This window comes from Ambystoma mexicanum, chromosome 4p, assembly GCF_040938575.1.
Source record: "Ambystoma mexicanum isolate Mex_15411 chromosome 4p, UKY_AmexF1_1, whole genome shotgun sequence".
Classification (NCBI taxonomy): Eukaryota; Metazoa; Chordata; class Amphibia; order Caudata; family Ambystomatidae; genus Ambystoma; species Ambystoma mexicanum.
Window position 1 is genome coordinate 252,098,369 of NC_090927.1, and position 19,235 is coordinate 252,117,603.

At 45.4% G+C, this 19,235-nt stretch overlaps 1 protein-coding gene across 3 annotated transcripts in view; it reads right to left on the minus strand.

Annotated features, from left to right (window-relative positions):
• The window catches only part of LOC138453176 (cytochrome P450 2K6-like), a 346,951-nt gene that overhangs the window by 128,918 nt on the left and 198,798 nt on the right, over positions 1–19,235 (minus strand). For all 3 annotated transcript variants that reach the window (XM_069605773.1, XM_069605771.1, XM_069605772.1), the window contains one exon: positions 16,605–16,778. In XM_069605773.1, the coding sequence (XP_069461874.1) occupies positions 16,605–16,778 (174 nt within the window). The remainder of the gene's footprint in view (positions 1–16,604; positions 16,779–19,235) is intronic.

Sequence of the window (19,235 nt, forward strand, 5' to 3'; positions counted from 1 at the left end):
GCGTGTTCTCCTGCGCAGGTAGATGCACACATTTCTTTGAGGGTTGTGGCTGGGCAAGGGTCCAGTGGAGAGCCTTATCGTTTGCGGGCAGAGAGAAGTTTGAGAAATTGGTTGGTTGATAATGGACTGAAGGAGTCGAACGTCGGTTGGTATTGGTCGCAGGCGGTGGGATGGCCGGTATGGTGGGTGGATTGCCTGGATGGTGTAAGAGAGCTAGTTTGTTGGTTAGAGCATTTGTGGAGAGAGAGTGAGTCACACAGTGATTGTGAGGGGGTCGGAAGGGTGGTCGTAGATGATGGTTTGGTAAATTTGGCGAGGATTTTGTGAAGTTCTTTGCTGGAGTTTTTACAGTTTAGGATTGAAGAGTTGTAATGGGCTTTTTTTGCGTTCTAGATTTCAGCCTTGTACAGGCGATGGTGCCAGGCCAAGGTGGATCTGCTCAGGGGTGTTTTGTCTTTCCACCATTTGCGTTCTAGGGATTTATATAGTTGTTTAGTGGTCTTCAGTTCAGGGGTGAACCATCTAGGAAAAAGGCCATGGCGATCTTATGGTTTGCAAGAGGGGGTGAGCAGTATTAGTGAGGTGTTGAGCCATGAGTCAAAAGCGTCAGAGGTTAGGAGTTCATTGAGCAGGTGAGTAGGGGAGACTGAAGGAGTGCAGTGGTTAGGTCAGAAAGGATTTTTTGGTTCTTCCAACATTTGCGTAGATTTGGAGGTTCTGGTTCAGGTAAGGGGAGTTGGTTGGGTGAGCGAATGGCGAAAGAAACAATGAAGTGATCGGACCAGATGATAGGGGAGGGGGGGTTTAGATGTATCTGGTTGTGGGAGCTGAAGATGGCATCAAATGTGTGTCCTTTATAGTGAGTTGGGCCGTTTATGTGAGTTTGGAAGTTAATCGTGTCTAGGCCGTCAACCAGAGAGTGGGTCATAGAGTTGATGGGAATGTCAAGCCAAATGTTGAAATCTCCTAGAAGGTTGAGCTTGGGATGGTTCAGTTGGAGGGTGGCAATAGAGTCACAGAGGTTGTTTTAGAATTGTCTATCATAGCCAGGGGTCCTGTAGATGATTTGGAAGCTATGGGAGAATGAAGGGGGGAGGGATAGTTTTACGAGGAGTGTTTCACAGGAAGGAATGAATGGTTGGTTGTCGATGATTGAGGCGTGGAAGTGAGACTTGAAGGCGATTGCTATTCCTCCTCCTCTAGAGGGACGGTTAATTCGGATGAGGGAGTAGTCAGGGGGGAATGCTTCATTGGCGATAGGGGTGAAGTCGTCAGAGAACCAGGTTTCCGTGATAAAGACCAGGTACAGGATGTCAGAGGAGAGGAGGTCAAAGATGCTGTGTCTGTTTTTCGCTACAGATCGGGCATTAAAAAGGATTCAATTTACTTCAGTAGAGGAGGATGATGTGGGAGTGGCAGAGATGGGAAAGTGGGAGGGGAGAGGGTGGTATCTGGAGAGGGAGAGGGGTGGGGTGGTTGGTGGTAGATGGGAAGCGTAGGCGAGCAAATGAGTCGGTGGGTTTGGGGGGGATGGGTTGGATAGGTGTGATGGGATGATTGGGTTTGGCACGGGGGATTTGAAGGTGGGGAGTGGGGGGTTAGGAGTTTCAGTTGTGGACGGTGAGAATTCAAGGGAGAGGGATTTCAGGCCGGGTGAGACAGGGGAGGGTGGTGATGATCGTGATCGGGAGGATGAGGAGGTGGGTTGAGATAGGAGGGGCAATGAGTACTGAGAGATTGAGGGAGACCAGGTGCGTTTTCTCTTCAGTGTCTTTGTTGCGATTGTTGTGTGAGAGAGGGTAGGGGGGTCAGAGGGAGAAAGGGATGTGGATACTGTTCTTGCCAGGGTAAGGCGTGCAGTTTTTAGGGAGGGGAAGTAGTGTGGTCGGAGGGGGATGATGTTGGGAGTAGATGAGGGAAGCAGGGGGTGGATGGTTGTAGGGCTCGGTCTGCTTGGGAAACTAGCGAGGGGAACGGGTATGATCATAGTAGGCTGACGGGTAGCGTGGATGGCAGGAGCAGTTGTTTTAGGGTGGTTGGCTCGCCATCATGCCCCTCTGGCTTGGTGTTTGGAAAGGGGATGGGTGGGGGTGTGGTGGAGGGTGGGATGGTTTGGGGAAGGGGGTTGGAGGTAGGGCTGGCAGGAGGAGGTGGGGGCGTGCGGGGGTCATTTTCAGCGGACCTTCGTGCATAGGGTGCACTCATGGTTTGGATTAGTTTGATCTGTGATATAGATGGGGTCGGATGATTTTGTTCTCACCTTCCCACTTTAGCTATATCACTGGATGTTAGTTGTTCACACTCTCTATAGTTAACAGTACTACAGCTGTACCTAGCGATTATTCGCACTTTCTAAGTTCAACTATACCACCGGGTGAGATTTTCACAGTTTCTAGGTTCAACTAAACAGGGTGATATTATTCACATATTCTAAGTTTTAGAGTTCGCAGGTTGACATTATTCACACTTTCTAAGTTCAATTATACCATATGGTGAGATTAACCACAGTTTTAAATTCCACTATACCATAGGGTTATGTAGATATATATGTATACATATAACCCAGGTCAGATTATTCAGTTTCTAAATTCACATTTCACATTTCCTAAATTCAGTTATATTCATGGTTTCTGAGTACAACTATATCACAGGGTGAGGTTATTCACCGTTTTTCAAGGGTGAGATTATTCACGGTTTCTAAGTTCAACTATATTACGGTTTCTATTTAGACTTTCAGAATGCAGCTAGACCATAAGTGTGCTAATAGGCCGGCTTTCCAAGTGCAACTAAAGCACGGATATGCTATTGCGCAGGCTTTCTGAATGCAGGTAAATCACAGATATGCTATTTAGGCAGACTTTCTAAATGCAAGTAGATTACGGATATGCTATACGGCGATTTTCTAACTGCAACTAGCTATGGAAGTGCTTTTAGGCAGGCTTTCTAGATGCAACTAGACCACTGATATGCAATTAGGTAGACTTTCTAAATGTATCTAAACCACTGATGTGCTGTTGGGTGGACATTCTGAATTCTACTAGGCGACAGTTACGTAATAGGCAGACTTTCAAGGTGCAACTACATCATAGATATGCTATTAGGCAGACTTACTAATTGCAACTAGCCCACTAATATGCTATTAGGTGGACCTTTTTATTGCAACAATTATGTATAGGGCAGACTTTCAAATGCAACTACAGTACAGATATGCTATTAGGTAGACTTTCTTCTAGCAGACTAGGTTACAGGTGTGCTGTAAAGCAGACTTTGCAATGTAACAACACCCTAGATATACTTTTAGGTGGTCTTTCAAGTGCAACTAGACCACCGATATGCTATTTGGCACGCTTTCTAAATGTGACTACTCCGCAGATATGTTATTTGGTGGACTTTCTAAATGCAGCTAGACCACAAATTTGCTATTCATCATCCCTTCTAAGGCCCTCATTACGACCCTGGCGGAAATCGAAAAACGATGGCGGAAATGCAATACCGCCATTGAATAGCGCTCAGTGCGATTATGACCCGTCACCGTAAAGTACGATGCCATTAGCGACACCGTAGTGAACGCCAACGCTAACTGCACCAAGAACGCGCACGCGCGCCATGCAAAACCGTAATTACCACCATGGCGCAACGGTACGCGAATTCTGACCCTAGCGGACATTTACCTAACGCCATCAAGCATGGCGGAAAGTACCATTCCGCCATGGTGAGAAGTACGGCAACGCGAACCAACCGTAAATGGCCCTACTGAGTGCCTGTACACCACTCCCTGGCCACATTGCACAACTCCTCGTAGGTGCAATGAAGTCACACAATGCAACCAGTGAAATGTACAAGTCACCCATGCATGCCAACGAACAAATGAATGTAGGGGCTCCAAGTGCCTTGTGAGTGGCCATCCATATTTGCCATGTCACCATTGCCGTACTGATGCAGCACAGGCATGTGAAGGTTCAAGTACAGCAATATGAACTGAAATATGAGACAAAACAACAACAGGCCCCCATCGCTTGACACCAGTGTAAGGCAACATTCAAAGCAGTATCCTGAGGGAGACTGCACCAGCCCTGTACTCTTGCCAGTAAACAAACCAACCATCAGCATAAGCATGTACCACACAAGTTGGCAGAGTGACTGAGCAGCCAGGCCCATCTCAAGAGGGGCCAATGGGAGCTGCAGGGCACAGATGGCACGAATACAGAAGCTATTCCAATGGACATGACCTCAGTCTCCCTCCAAGAAACGCACGCAAACACAGGCACCTGTGACCAGCCATATTCTGATAATCACATCATTCCACCAATCCACCTGGCTGACCGGCATCTGTTACACAAAAGCTAATCCCCCACCCCTGAGCATGACATCATTAAAACAGTCATAATGGCAGCCCCTATCCCTGACCTCACTGGGCTTCGTAGGCAAACGCGCCCAGTACAGTACCACGCAACTATACTCAGAAGCCAGAACCCAATGCAGATCTTCTCACAATACATCGCTCCACAAATAGGAATATGCTACATTACTTGCAAAGAATAACGCTACACGGTTAATATCATAATAGAAATTTAATGCACAACAAAATCACCAAGCCCATACAGCCATTAGGTCATGAACTCCAAAATATATTTCATTATTGTGGGCTGCATCCGCAATAAATGACCAGTGTCTTCTTGTGTGACGCCCTGTTCCTTCATGGTACACAGGGGCTACATTCACGTTCAAAAAGGCAACATGGAAGCGCCTAGAACCGCAGGGCCGTCCCATTAGGTAGGCACTAGTCCAGCTGAAAGGTCGATATGTTGCTCCTAGCCACTAGTACTGCATAAGGGCATGTGGCCCATTGGCGATCGTCCCATAAGATCGTAATGGTGCTCCACTGATTAACACGAAGCAGCAGGTGTCGGGAGTAAAAGCCATCTGCAGGAGTGGCATACAGATGGCAGCGGCAAAAGGGGAGGAGATACATGTCACCCAAATGAAATGAAAAAGAATAGTATGGGCATCAGAACTTCATTTGAATTACTCACTTCAATGATCACACTAAATCTACAGCCATATGCATGCTAGCCCACTCAAAAGGATTATTCCCACCCAAAAATCACTTGCGAATCATAACTATATAAATCGAGGTGAAAACACTATTACAAACGAGTCTTTGTGTGCATGCGTCTGTTAAAACAGAATCCATTAGATGGGATGAATAACGTGCATAGACACAAGTGTTTGAAGGCGCGTCGAGACAGGGAGGGTTCAACAAGGGCAGATAGACGATGGTCCCACTATGGCAGCTCTGCATCACATAGCGCAGGGGAAGGGGATAGATTCCAAAAAGCCATTTACATGGCAAACTCTCAATTAAATCATCTGTCCATGCATCCATACATCATTCCCTCATCCCGGTATGAAAACGCCTGATTATTTACTCACATAACATGTGAAATTTCCATTGAGTCTGTGCGTAATGCAGTCTGCAAAATCCACTGTGCTCCAGCCCGGAATTCCAGTGTTGTGAAGTAACATGTATTTGGGAACGTCCGGCCTTATCGTCCACTACGCTATTGCGCATCCCATACTATTCATATCAATCATTGCATTCTCGCCATGGCCCCTGTCCGAAGGACATTAAACAATAGAACTTTATATCTGCAGTCAGACCTGTGGGCGTCTCCTCGCCGCTAGCTGAAAACCGAAAGCGCTGTCCTTCGAATTCCTCATTTGCAACATCACGTCGAAAAGGCATCTGTGACCGCTTGAAATCACAAATTCATCCATGTAGTGCGGCAGTGTGTGAAAATGGCAACTGGCTTCACTCACAAATGGGACGCCCCGCCCGTCGGTGAACCTCGGTACAGTGCTGCATGAGGGTCCACCATTAATCGAGTACTACATTCCACTGACCCTTCACAAGTTTGTTCGCGACTGTAAAGATAGTATGTCAAACAATGGGACCATAGCAGAATGAACATATGAACCAATATTTCACTGCCATCGGGATTAAATACATGATTGTAATAGCAAGATGCCATGCGTCAAATTGCAGCGTTGTGTGCGGGACGTGCTCGCCCAAAGGGGATTGCAGCTTGCACAGGTGGAATGAATCACCACAGGTGGAGGCTATACTGCCTGAAAACACATAAATTGCACACCCAACCCCCTCCCACAACCACACCCACTCCAAAATGCTACCGGCAGGACTAGCGATGTTGGCCCTGGGGGACCTGATAGCACTGCAAGTACTCCAACTTCAAGAAGAAGACGAACACCAACTACTACAACAACCGGCCGCACAGAGGAGACGCAGGAGGAGGAGGAGGGCAAGGCAGGGCCAGCAAGGCCCACCAGCACAGCCACTACCACCACGCAGGCAGCCCGCAATCCCACGCCTCCGAGCGCATCCGTTCAACCTCACTGATGAGCAGATCCACACCCTCTACCGTTTGGACCGGGACACCATAACCGCCATTGTGGACATGACACACGCTGACCTTGTCAGCATGATAGATAGCCCAACCGCCATCCCACCCCTACTGAAGGTGGTGTCTGTACTACACTTCCTGGCCACAGGCACCTACCAGCACACAGTCGGACAGTTGCATGGCATTTCACAGCCACTGTTGTCACGGGCACTATTGCAAGTGCTCGATGCCCTCCTGAAGCACGCAGACAACTACATCTCTCTACCACACTCGGAGCAGGAAATTACGAACACAAAAGTGGGATTCCATGCACTTGCCGGCATACCGGGTTGCATTGGTGCCATCGACTGCACCCATGTGGAATTGGTTGTCCCACATGCCATGGAGCTCCAGTACCGCAACCGAAAACAATATCATTCTCTTAATGTACAAATGGTGTTTGACTCCAACAGGATCATTACACATTGTTGTGCCCGATTTCCTGGATCAACCCATGATTCTATGGTCTTGAGGAACTCTACAATTCCACGCTACATGGAGCGTCACGCAGGGAACAGATCCTGGCTACTCGGTGAGTCTCATTTCATGCATGATGATGTGGGGTATGTGATGCGCCAATGACCTGGCAGGAGGGGGGGGGGATGCGTACGTAGCAATGTCATTCCACAAACATCCTTTATTGTCCACATACAGGTGATGCCGGGTATCCACTGAAGAGATGGCTCCTTACACCACTCCGGAACCCACAGAACCAGCATGAGGAGGACTACAACCATGCCCACTCACGTACCTGTGTAGTCATAGAACAGGCATTCGGCCTACTGAAGGCTCGTTTCCGCTGCCTCAGCAGGTCTGGCGGGGCACTCCTGTACCGCCATGAGAAGGTTGCAAAGATGGTCATGGCATGTGTCATGCTACACAACATGTGCGTACGTAGAAATGTGCCCATGCCCCCTGACGCAGAACTGCAAGCACCTGAAGATGGTCATGATGAGGGTGGGGATGTGGCAGCACCTCAAGGAGTCCGCGAGGCACAGGAGGGCCGTGAAATTCGTCAGATTATCATAGATTCATGCTTCTAGCACTCACGCCTGGTGGCTGATACATGGACACGGGACTTGTGGCACTGTGTGTGTCTGGAACATGCACAATATGGACTGTATACCTATAAAGGCCTCGTACACAAAGATCAATGTCCACACATCTCATTGGATGATTGTGAAATGTTTATAGCATATGTGAAATTATGTTACACACCCCATCGACCCGCCACCCAAGAAAGCCCAACACACCCCCTCCACCCTCCTACCTCCCCCCCGAACACCAGTGTCCAAAGATGCTCATTGTCAGTGGGCAGACGCTATTGCAAGCCCCCTCTCCGGGTATCAGGTGCACCCATGCCTGTGGAGCGCAGGTTCCTCCCAGATCTACGTTGGGGGCTGCCCTGGACGGAACTTGCAACGGATGATGTCTCTGCCTGCTCACGTCCATGCATGTCCCTAAGGGTTTGTGAGAGCTCAGTGAGCACACGGCGCACAGCGGCAAGTTCAGCACATACGTCTTTGGACGTCGCATGCAGTTCCCCCCTCAGGCTCTCGGTGCTTCTCTCCATTTGTGCCCTTAGTGTCTCTGTACTTCTCTCCATTTCTGCCCTAAGTGTCTCAGTAGATGTTTCTATGGCTGCCTTAGTACCCCCACATTCATCAGCATGCTCCTTGAGGAGCGTGGCCAGTTGCTGCTGTTGCACGATCACCTGGTCGAGGGACTGTTGCCTCTGCTGAGCCATGCCCATTTGCGGTGGTGTCACAGAGGGGCTGATCACCTCATGTTGCCTTGCCACAGGGCTTGTGGGGGATGGCCAGTCGTCGTCTTGTGGGTGCCCCTGCGTGGTGTCCTCATGGTGTACGGGATGAAACAAACAGGGGGATTGAGACAGGTCATGGATGGATCCTACATCGACAGCACCGTTTTCTGTGTCGGAGCATGCTGCCATTAATGCAGTGTCACCTATGGTGCTGTTGCCACCAGAAGCAGTGCCTTCTGTGGCATCCATTGGGGGGACCTGTGGTGCTGCTGTTGTGGGCATGCTGCCTGCTGGGGTGCCTGTTGAAGTCCCCTCCTGTGTGCTGCCACTTGATTTGTGCTGCTGCCGTGTCTTGATCCGTGCAGCTGAGGTGGAGGGTCTTTGGCCGTTGGTCTTGGCCCTCTTTGCAGGTGTGCTGGTAGGGGTGTCCTGAAGCTCGTCGTTTGAATCGGACCCTGTGTTGGAGTAAAGGAGGGCGAGCGTTATTTATGGGTCTGTGGAAATTGGAATGGCAATGTATCACATGCATTGGGGTGGTACCTGAGGGTGATTTGGGTCAGGGCCTTGGAGGTGGTTTCATTTTTGTGTGGATTGAGGATGCAGTTGTTTTGCAGCCTGCAGTCAGGGTGTGCATGCTGCACGTGTAGAGGGTGTTTTTAGGATTTTAAATTATTTATGTATTTAATGTGACTTTTAAAGTGCGCTACCAGGCCAATGTATGTGGACGTTCTCCTGGACATGTGTTTCTGTTGCACTATGTGGACACATGGTACTTCACATGATTGGACATTGTGGATTTAGCATTGTTTTATTTGGCCCACCTACCTGATTCTTCGGATGTCTGCACTCCTTTCTCCATCCCTCCGACTCCCTCTATACTCTCCATTCCAATGGTGGAGGCACAGATTTCTTCCCAGGGGGTCAACTTGATGGGTGATTCCGATCCTCCCCCGGTAGCTGTGGCAATGTTACGGTTGGCTGATAGTATGCTCCGTACGCGTATCTGCAAGTCGTCCCATCGCTTTCTGCATTGCTGTGGGTTGCGGGGTGCGGTCCCCACCGCACTTACCCGCTGTGCCACCAGGGCCCATATGGCCTTCTTGTTCGCAAGTGCCGTCCTGGTCATTTGCGTCGAGAAGACGACGGCAGCATTCTTCTGGAGGGTCTCTGTGAGCACGGTGAGTTCCTCATGGGAGAAGTGGACCTGCCGCTTGCGGTCGCACGCTTTTTTCGCAACTTTTCCCATTTTTATTGTTTTCACTAGGGTGGCTAACGGGTTGGGATGTGTCTCAGGGTAGGATTTTTAATGGTTGTGTTGGGATTCTGATTTTATAGGTGTACGGCGTGCTGTTTCCCGTTCCGGGCCCATGTTTTTACTTCCGTTTCCGTATATTTACAGTCACCGTATTTTGCGATTACCGCTCATTACGGTGACCGCTATGATGGGTGGCGGAATTGCACCTAGGGCGCCGTACGACGGCGGTGAGGGGCGTTTTGGGGACATTTCCGCCATCGCTGACTTTGCACTTCCGCCATGGCGTAGTGCTCGTGCCCGATGGGTCAGAATTAGCCGCACTTTACTCCGTCGTGCAATGGCGGAAACGCTATTTACGCTATGGCGGTCAGGTCAGTTACTTTCCGCCAGGGTCGTAATGAGGGCCTAAGTGTGACTACACCACAGATATGCTAAATGCTAGATGTGAGGTGGACTTTCTAAATGCAAACTAGACCCAGATATGCTATTGGGTGGACTTTCAAATGCAAGTAGACCACAGATATGCTATTGGGTACACTTTCTAAATGCAATTACACCTTAGATATGCTATTAGGTGGACTTTCTAAATGCAGTTACACAATAGACATGTTATTAGACACACTCTCAAATGCAGTTACACCACAGATATGATATTGGGTGGACTTGCTAAATGAAACAAGACCACAGATATGTTATTAGGCAGATTTTTGAATGCGACTCTATCACAGATATGCTAATAGGCAGACTTTCTATATGTAATTACACCACAGATATGCTATTGGGTGGGTTTTCTAAATGCAAACTAGGCCACAGATATGCTATTAGGCACATTTCCAAATGCAACTAGAGCACAGATAAGCTAATAGGGAGGCTTTCAAATGCAACAAGACCACAGATATGTTAATAGGCAGACTTTCTATATGTAATTACACCGCAGATATGCTATTGGGTGGGTTTTCTAAATGCAAACTAGGCCACAGATATGCTATTAGGCACATTTTCAAATACAACTAGAGCATAGATAAGCTCATAGGGAGGCTTTCAAATGCAACAAGACCACAGATATGTTAATAGGCAGACTTTCTAAATGCAATTACACCACAGATATGCTATTGGGTGGATTTTCTAAGTGCAAACTAGACCACAGATATGCTATTAGGCAGACTTTTAAATGCACCTACAGCACAGATATGCTATTCAGCACACTTTCTAAATGGAATTACTCCACAGATATGCTACTGGGTGGGCTTTCCAATGCAATTAGACCACAGATGTGCTAATTGGCAGATTTTCTAAATGCAATTACACAATAGATATGTTATTAGGCACACTCTCTCTAAAAATGCAATTACACCACTGATATGCTATTAGGCGGACTCTCTTAATGCAATTAAACCACAGATATGCTATTAGGTGGAATCCCTAAATGCAATTAAACCACATATATGCTATTAGGTGGACTCTCAAAATGCTGTCAAACTACAGATATGCTATTAGGTGGACTCTCTGAATGCAATTATACCACAGATATGCTTTTAGGTGGACTCTCAAAATGTAATTAAACCACAGATATGCTATTAGGTAGACTCTCAAAATGCAAATAAACCACAGATATGCTATTAGGTGGACTCTCTAAATGCAATTAAACCACATATATGCTATTGGGTGGACTCTCAAAATGCAGTTAAACCACAGATATGCTATTAGGTGGACTCCCTAAATGCAATTATACCACAGATATGCTTTTAGGTGGACTCTCAAAATGCAATTAAACCACAGGTATGCTATTAGGTGGACTCTGTAAATGCAATTATACCACAGATACACGTTTAGGTGGACTCTCAAAAAGCAATTAAACCACAGATATGTTATTAGGCGGACTTTCTAAATGCAATTAAACCACGGATATGCTATTAGGTAGACTCTCGAAATGCAATTAAACCACAGATATGGTATTAGGTGGACTCTCTAAATGCAATTATATCACAGATATGCTTTTAGGTGGACTCTCAAAGTGTAATTAAACCACAGATGTGCTGTTAGGCGGACTTTCTAAATGCAACTAAACCACAGATAAGCTATTAGCCAGACTTTCAAATGCAATTAAACCACAGATATGCTATTGGGTGGACTTTCTAAATGCAATTAAACCACAGATATGCCATTAGGTAGACTCTCGAAATGCAATTAAACCACAGATATGGTATTAGGTGGACTCTCTAAATGCAATTATACCACAGATATGCTTTTAGGTGGACTCTCAAAGTGTAATTAAACCACAGATGTGCTGTTAGGCGGACTTTCTAAAATCAACTAAACCACAGTAAGGTTATTAGGCACACTTCTAAATGCAACTAGACCATAGTTGTGCTATTGGGCACACTTCTAGATGCAACTAGACCACAGTTATGCTATTGGGTGGACTTTATAAATGCAATTAATCTACAGAGATGTTATTAGGTGGACTTTATAAATGCAATTAAAACACAGATATGCTATTGGGTGGACTTTCAGAAAGCAATTAAACCACAGATATGCTATTAGGTGGACTTTCTAGACGCAACTAAACCACAGATATGTTGTTAGGTGGACTTTCTAGATTCAACTACGCCAAGATATGCTATTAGATGGACATTCTAAATGTGATTTAACCACATATATGCTATTGGGTGGACTTTCTAATGGAACTAAACCACTGATATGCTACTGGGGGGGGGCTTTCTAAATGCAACTAGACCACTGATAAACTGTTAGGCAGATTATCTAAATGCAATTAAACCACAGATATGCTATTGGGTGGACTTTCTAAATGCAATTAATGCTATTAGGCACATTTCTAAATGCAGCTAGACCACAGTTATGCTATTAGGCACACTTCTAAATGCATCTGGACCACAGTTATGCTATTAGGCACACTTTCTAAAATCAACTAAACCACAGTTAGGTTATTAGGCACACTTCTAAATGCAACTAGACCATAGTTGTGCTATTGGGCACACTTCTAAATGCATCTAGACCACAGTTATGTTATTAGGCACACTGTCTAAAATCAACTAAACCACAGTAAGGTTATTAGGCACACTTCTAAATACAATTAGACCATAGTTGTTCTATTGGGCATACTTCTAAATGCAACTAGACCATAGTTATGATATTAGGCACACTTCTAAATACAAGTACACCACAGTTGTGCTATTAGGCACACTTTCTAAATGTAACTAGACCACAGTTATTCTAGTAGGCACACTTCTAGATGCAACTAGACCACAGTTATGCTATTAGGCGCACTTTCTGAATGCAACTAGACCACAGTTATGCTATTAGCCACACTTTCTAAAATCAACTAAACCACACTTATGCTATTAGGCACACTTTCTAAATGCAACTAGATAACAGTCATGCTTTTAGGCACACTTTCCAAAATCAACTAAATCGTAGTTATGCTATTAGGGTCACTGTCTATGTGCAACTAGACCACAGTTATGCTATTAGCCACACTTCTACATGCAACTAGACCACAGTTATGCTAGTAGGCACTCTTTCTAAATGCAACTATACCACAGTTAAGCTATTGGGCATACTTTCTAAAATCAACTAGACCACAGTTTTGCCATAAGACACACTTTCTAAAATCAACTAAACCACAATTATGCTATTATGCACACTTCTAGATGCTACCAGACCACGTTTATACTATTAGGCACACTTTCTAAATGCAAGTAGACTACAGTTATGCGATTAGGCACACTTTCTAAATGCAACTAGACCACAGTTATGTTATTAGTCACACTTTCTAAATTTAACTAAACCACAGTTGTGCTATTAGGTACATTTTTAAATGCAAGTAGACCACAGTTATGCTATTAGGCACACTTTCTAAAATCAACTAACCACTGTTATGCTATTAGGGGCACTTTCTATATGCAACTGCACCACAGTTATGCTAATAGGCACACTTCTAAATGCAACTAGACCACAGTTATGCTATTAGGCACACTTTCTAAGTTCGACTAGACCACAGTTATGCTATTAGGCACACTTTCTAAATCAACTAGATTACAGTTATGCTATTAGGCACACTTTCTAAAATCAATATACCACAGTTATGCTATTAGGCACACTTCCAAATGTAGCTAGACCACACTTATGTTATTAGGCACACTTCTAAAAGCAACTAAACCACAGTTATGCTATTAGGCACACTTCTAAGTGCCACTAGACCACAGTTATGCTATTAGGCACAATTTCTAAAATCAACTATACCACAGTTATGCTATCAGGCACACTTCTAAATGCAACTAGACCACAGTTATGCTATTAGGCACACTTCTAAATGTGACTAGACCCTAGTTATTCTAGTAGGCACACTTTCTAAAAGCAACTAGACCACAGTTATGCTATTAGGCACACTTCTAAATGTGACTAGACCCTAGTTATTCTAGTAGGCACACTTTCTAAATGCGAGTAGACCACAGTTATGCTATTAGGCACACTTCTAAGTGCAACTAGACCACAGTTATGCTATTAGGCACACTTCTAAATGCAACTTGACCATAGTTATGCTATTAGGCACACTTTTATAATCAACTTAACCACAGTTATGCTATTAGGCACACTTTCAAATGCAACTAGACCACAGTTGTGTGGATACGGGCAGCAACACTCACCGAGCTCCTGGTCTAAACTGGAGTCGGTGGGAGCAAAACGAGTCACTAGACTCTACACATGGTGATCAGGGACCAATGGGAGCAGGGGGTGGGTCAGGAAGCGGAAGGGTCGGGGATTCAGGAAGAGGACGCACGGTGGGATCGGGAAGCGGAGGAGGCTGCTGAGGGCCTCGGGACTTGCACAACAGGCACAGAAGTAAGCAGATACGGGCAGCAACACTCACTGAGCTCCGGGACTAAAGTGGAGCCGGTGGGAGCAGAACGAGTCGCCACCTTAAGAACATTTTCTCCACTACAGGTGCAGGCAGCATTGCAAGATCAATAATCAACCATTCACTGACATCAGGCATCTTCCCAGCAGAATTCAAGACCTCACACGTCAAACTCCTAGTCAAAAAACCCTTCCTTGATCCCCTCCTCTCATCCAACTACCACACAATCTTAAACAACCACTTCATTGGCAAACTCACTGACCGCCCTGCATACTCCCAGCTCTGTCTCTTCAAAGAATCCAACTTGTTGCTCAACCCAGCCGAATCCAGCTTCAGACCCCTCAGAGGAACTGAAACATCCATATGGGATGACCTGAAAAGAACTGCAGACTCAGCTGTAGTTATCCTGCTTGTGCATGACCTTTGGGCAGCCTTTGGCACTATCGACTAAGGCATACTCATGGACAGACTTAACTCACTAGGCATCAGAGATTCTGCATTAAGATGGATCTCCTCTTTCCTTGCTAATCTTTTACAAATCACTCAAACCCCTTCTTCTCCCCACCCCTCTGGTCTGTGATGAGGTTCGCACAGGGGGCTTCCCTTTCACCCCTACTATTCAACCTCTAATTAACCCCGCTCTTCACCCTCATCTATTCAAACAACCTAACCTGTTAAAACTATGCTGATGACATCCAGATCATCTCCAAGATCCCCATTACCCCGTCTTCCCAACATCCTGCCCTGGCCTCTTGCCTCACAGAAACAGACCACTGGATGATAGTTAACCATCTCATCCTTAACCCTGGCAAAACCGAAATCTTGATCTGCAGTAAAATGGCACTCTTCTCCAAACTCACCACCTGCCCAATCTCCCTAGGCCCCCCGCCCGCAGCATCCCGTGCAGTCAAGAACCTGGCATGCACCCTAGATTCAGACCTAACACTCTCCCACCACATCAACAGTGTTTCTAAATCATGTCATCTACACCTCTGCATCCTCAGTCAAATATTTTCCTATCTCTCCTACACTTACAGAGTCACAGCAATTCTGTCTATCGTCCTCTCCCGCCTAGATTCTGGCTATCGTCCTCTCCCACCTAGACAACGCCAATGTCCTCTATCTGGCACATTCAAGGACATGTGTATCACCTACCATGCACTCCATAAGTCAGGCCTCATATTCCTCCACAAACTTACATGCTACCAACATGTTATGTTATGTTATGTTATCAATGCTTGATATAACGTGGCTATTCCCCAGAGGTGTTTTGGCACTGTAAATAAATCCTCAGATCAGGATCTTCTCTCCTCCTAGTGATGTCCCCACTAGATTAGGGTGCTCCTCATTCTCTTTGCTTGCATTCACACTATGGAACTCTCTCCCACTTGGCATTCACCGCAATGAGGACCACCTTACCTTCCAGTAGGCCCTCAAGACCTGGTTCTTCTCATCCACAACCTGACAACTTCAACCCCCACTTCATGCTTCCCTCTAAGCACCTACGCCCTGGCACTATTTGACTCCACATGATTTCTACAGAGCAAGATAAAATATTATCCCAGCAAACCAAGAAACATAAACCATGGCCACATCGAAAAGAAAAGAACAAACTGGGACTGAATTCCACACCTTTTCAATAGACTCTAGCTGCAAGCACAGCCACCAACCCCATGCATCCACTTTCATACACCTGTCTAAAACATAACTCACAACATCTCTGCCATGAGAATGAAGCTAACTCCCATTGCAAACAATTCAGTCTAGCTGGACACATAACGAGTCTCCTGCACTTGTGCACTGTCCTGATCACCTCATAGCACCCATGCACATGCCTGATCGATATGGGTAGCTAACTAGTACTCGGCCAACCCAACACACATCTCTTTGCCAAATGCACACATGTATTCTAACCTCTTGACAATGTTCCCATACCTTGCACTTAAGTCCCCCGAGGGTGTTCACTCCAAAGCACTTTGAGCTAATACCAAAGGCATAACAGCGCTATACAAAAGACAAACTACTGCTACTACTTCAACTACTACTGTACAAACCATAGACCCTTTGGGGTTCATTGGTCTGGTGGATCCACTGAAGTACTGGCATTGCTTTTTGGACTGGCAAATGAGGAGCAGGTAATTGTACATACTCGATGTAGATACAACCCCTAACAGTGAGTAGATTTAAGTCCCATTCAATATGCGTTTTTGGTTGTATAAAGATTTCCTGTATGGTGTTACTTACCATCTGCTCCTTGACAAGAAATGCATCAATGAAATTTCTCTTGTCATCACTGTCTAATTCTTGGCGACTCTTCAAAAACTTGTTCCGCAGGAAAGCATGTATGTCACTTATATTCTGGAGGACAGTCTTGTGATCTCCTGGTAGAAAGTCCAAAGCAGGATACATATTGTAGAGCTGCAATGAAAGAAAGAAATAATCATCATTGTAAGTAAAGCCGATTTAGAAGATTTAGGTCAGAGCATGCCAATTAGGACTGTGCATCACAGGTACGACCCACCAAACATTGATTAACGCTGGTATAAAATACAGACACATAGGGAACCGAGTCGCAAAGCTTTTTTTTGTAACTTTGACTACATAAACTGTAACAAAAGTAGTGCAGTTTGGTATGCACAAGGAGTGGCTAGTTCATACATGGAACCTGTGTTTGCATGTTGCTGGACTGTCTCCACAGTCTATGTTGGCTATGAGCCATGTGCACACATGCACATCTGCAGCTGAATGGACTGGAGAGTGTGCTCCCCTATTAATATAATAATCATCACTAATATTATTATTATTATTATTATTATTATTATTATTATTATTACCTATCAATTTGTGGAGCAGCACGATTTGCTACTTTACTGAAATGGGCTTTATCAATCATACAGGAACCTCTCACGGAGGTCCTTATCTCCCTATTATGTTAGGGTGAAGTTCAGTCTCTTTTTTAATTTTATTAACAAAATAAATCTGTTGTTTGTTTTAACTAGCCACATACCCGTTTCTCAAACATCTATTTATTGAGAAAATGGTTAATATGGGCCTCATTACAACGAGTGCGGATCCGTAATGAATGGTGCCGGTAAGGGACTGGCACCGTTCATTACGGGCCGCCCTATTACGAGGTCTGCAGCGGGTCCCACTCTGGAACGCCCGGTCAGACCAGGCATCCTTAGTGGGACCCGTTAGCAGACCAGGATGCTAACAGCGGGCCCGTCATTAACGGGTCTGTTGTTAGCATCCTCCCCATTCCCATTGAGCCCTATATGGGCTCAAATGGGAATGGGGATGTACCGGGCCCCGAGAATGGAAATTACTGGGCCCGCCAAAGTCGGCATGGCCCAGTAATTCCCTATTCCCGGTACCCGGTATGTGGGTAGCCATGCCACTTTAGTGGCTACCTCCATACTCGTAATGAGGCCCAATGTCTTAGGGTCTGATTTACACACACGTTTTTTCAATAGGAAAACCCCATTGGGAAATGCTTTGTAAACCAACCCTTAGTCTCTTGACTCATCATGACACTGATGCTGTGGGCTGGAAATTGAATTGTTGGAATGACATTAACAATCACAAATATCAATGCCGGATGATGAATTAATACTCATGTGTTAAAATCTTTAAAGGACACTGATCCCATTTCTCTCGGGTTAAAGCACAAACCTTAGGATGCTTAACTTGATGAGATGTTGATATCTGCATGCCTGTATGCAAATGAGATATCTTAATTTGGTGACACTTTTTTATCTGCAGATTTTCAGTAATTCTTTATCAGTTATGCAGCAGCCATGACTAAGTGCTGAACCAACTTCATGCTTTTATGAGTGCACTTGACAGAGTACTGCTCGTATTTTAAACGTAAATCCCTAGATACATGAGTCCCTTATACAACTTGAATAATGCATTTAATAACAAATATTAGCACATGGGTGGTGTGCCTCATCCAATAAAAGTGCTCAGAATGTCCTCTATACCCACTGGCAAGGCTGCAGACTGGGACCTCAGTTCATCTGTCCTTTGCATGCTGCCCAGCCCTCTCCCAGCGCCTCCTTTGCCCTCTGCGGCTCCTCCACAGCCCCCGCCTCCCACACTGTATTCCTCCACCATGTCATCTCAAAATCATCACTTAACGCTCCAGCATTCTCCCTTGATAGTCTCCTTTAAGAAATGGAAATGGAAAGATGGCTCTGTGTAGATTGTGTCTCCCTTTCCAAGGTTGGCATCTTTTTTGTATTTTTTTTTTTTGTTACATAAGAAAGTTTGCTCTTTCTTGGCACACTCTTTCTGATGTAAATAAAGCACTATTATCACGCTGTGGTCCTAATTGCTACAGTCCTTTCCCTCGCAGGCTACCCAGTGTGGTATAATTGCCTGGGACCTCATAAAATGCTCCTATTAAACCAGTGACCTCTCGACCTTGGTCTGCGGCCGTTACTTGTGGGCAAAGCTCACATGGTTGGAAAATGCAAAACCCATTTAGAAACCAACGAGACCTAAAAGCCTATACTTCTTTTGTTGTCCTGACATGACTTCTCAAGAAAAATGGTGGAAAATTCAATACTAATATTAATACTGAATATTGACAAGATATTACACACACTTAGCACCCTACTAATGTAACAATATTGAGGCTAGCCAGTGTTGGAAGACTGGGAACAACTTTACCATTATGCCATTCTTGACAATGCACTGGAAATGGGTTTAATGTGCACTGGCTAAACGCTTTTATCATCTCTCCTTCTAGCGTGGAGGAACATTTTCCTGGTACCAAGAGATGATCCTGGTGTTGGATGCAGTGCTCTGCAAGTTCTCAATCGAATACATTTCAATACCTGTACATGTTTTTGATGTAGTTGGAAATAATTC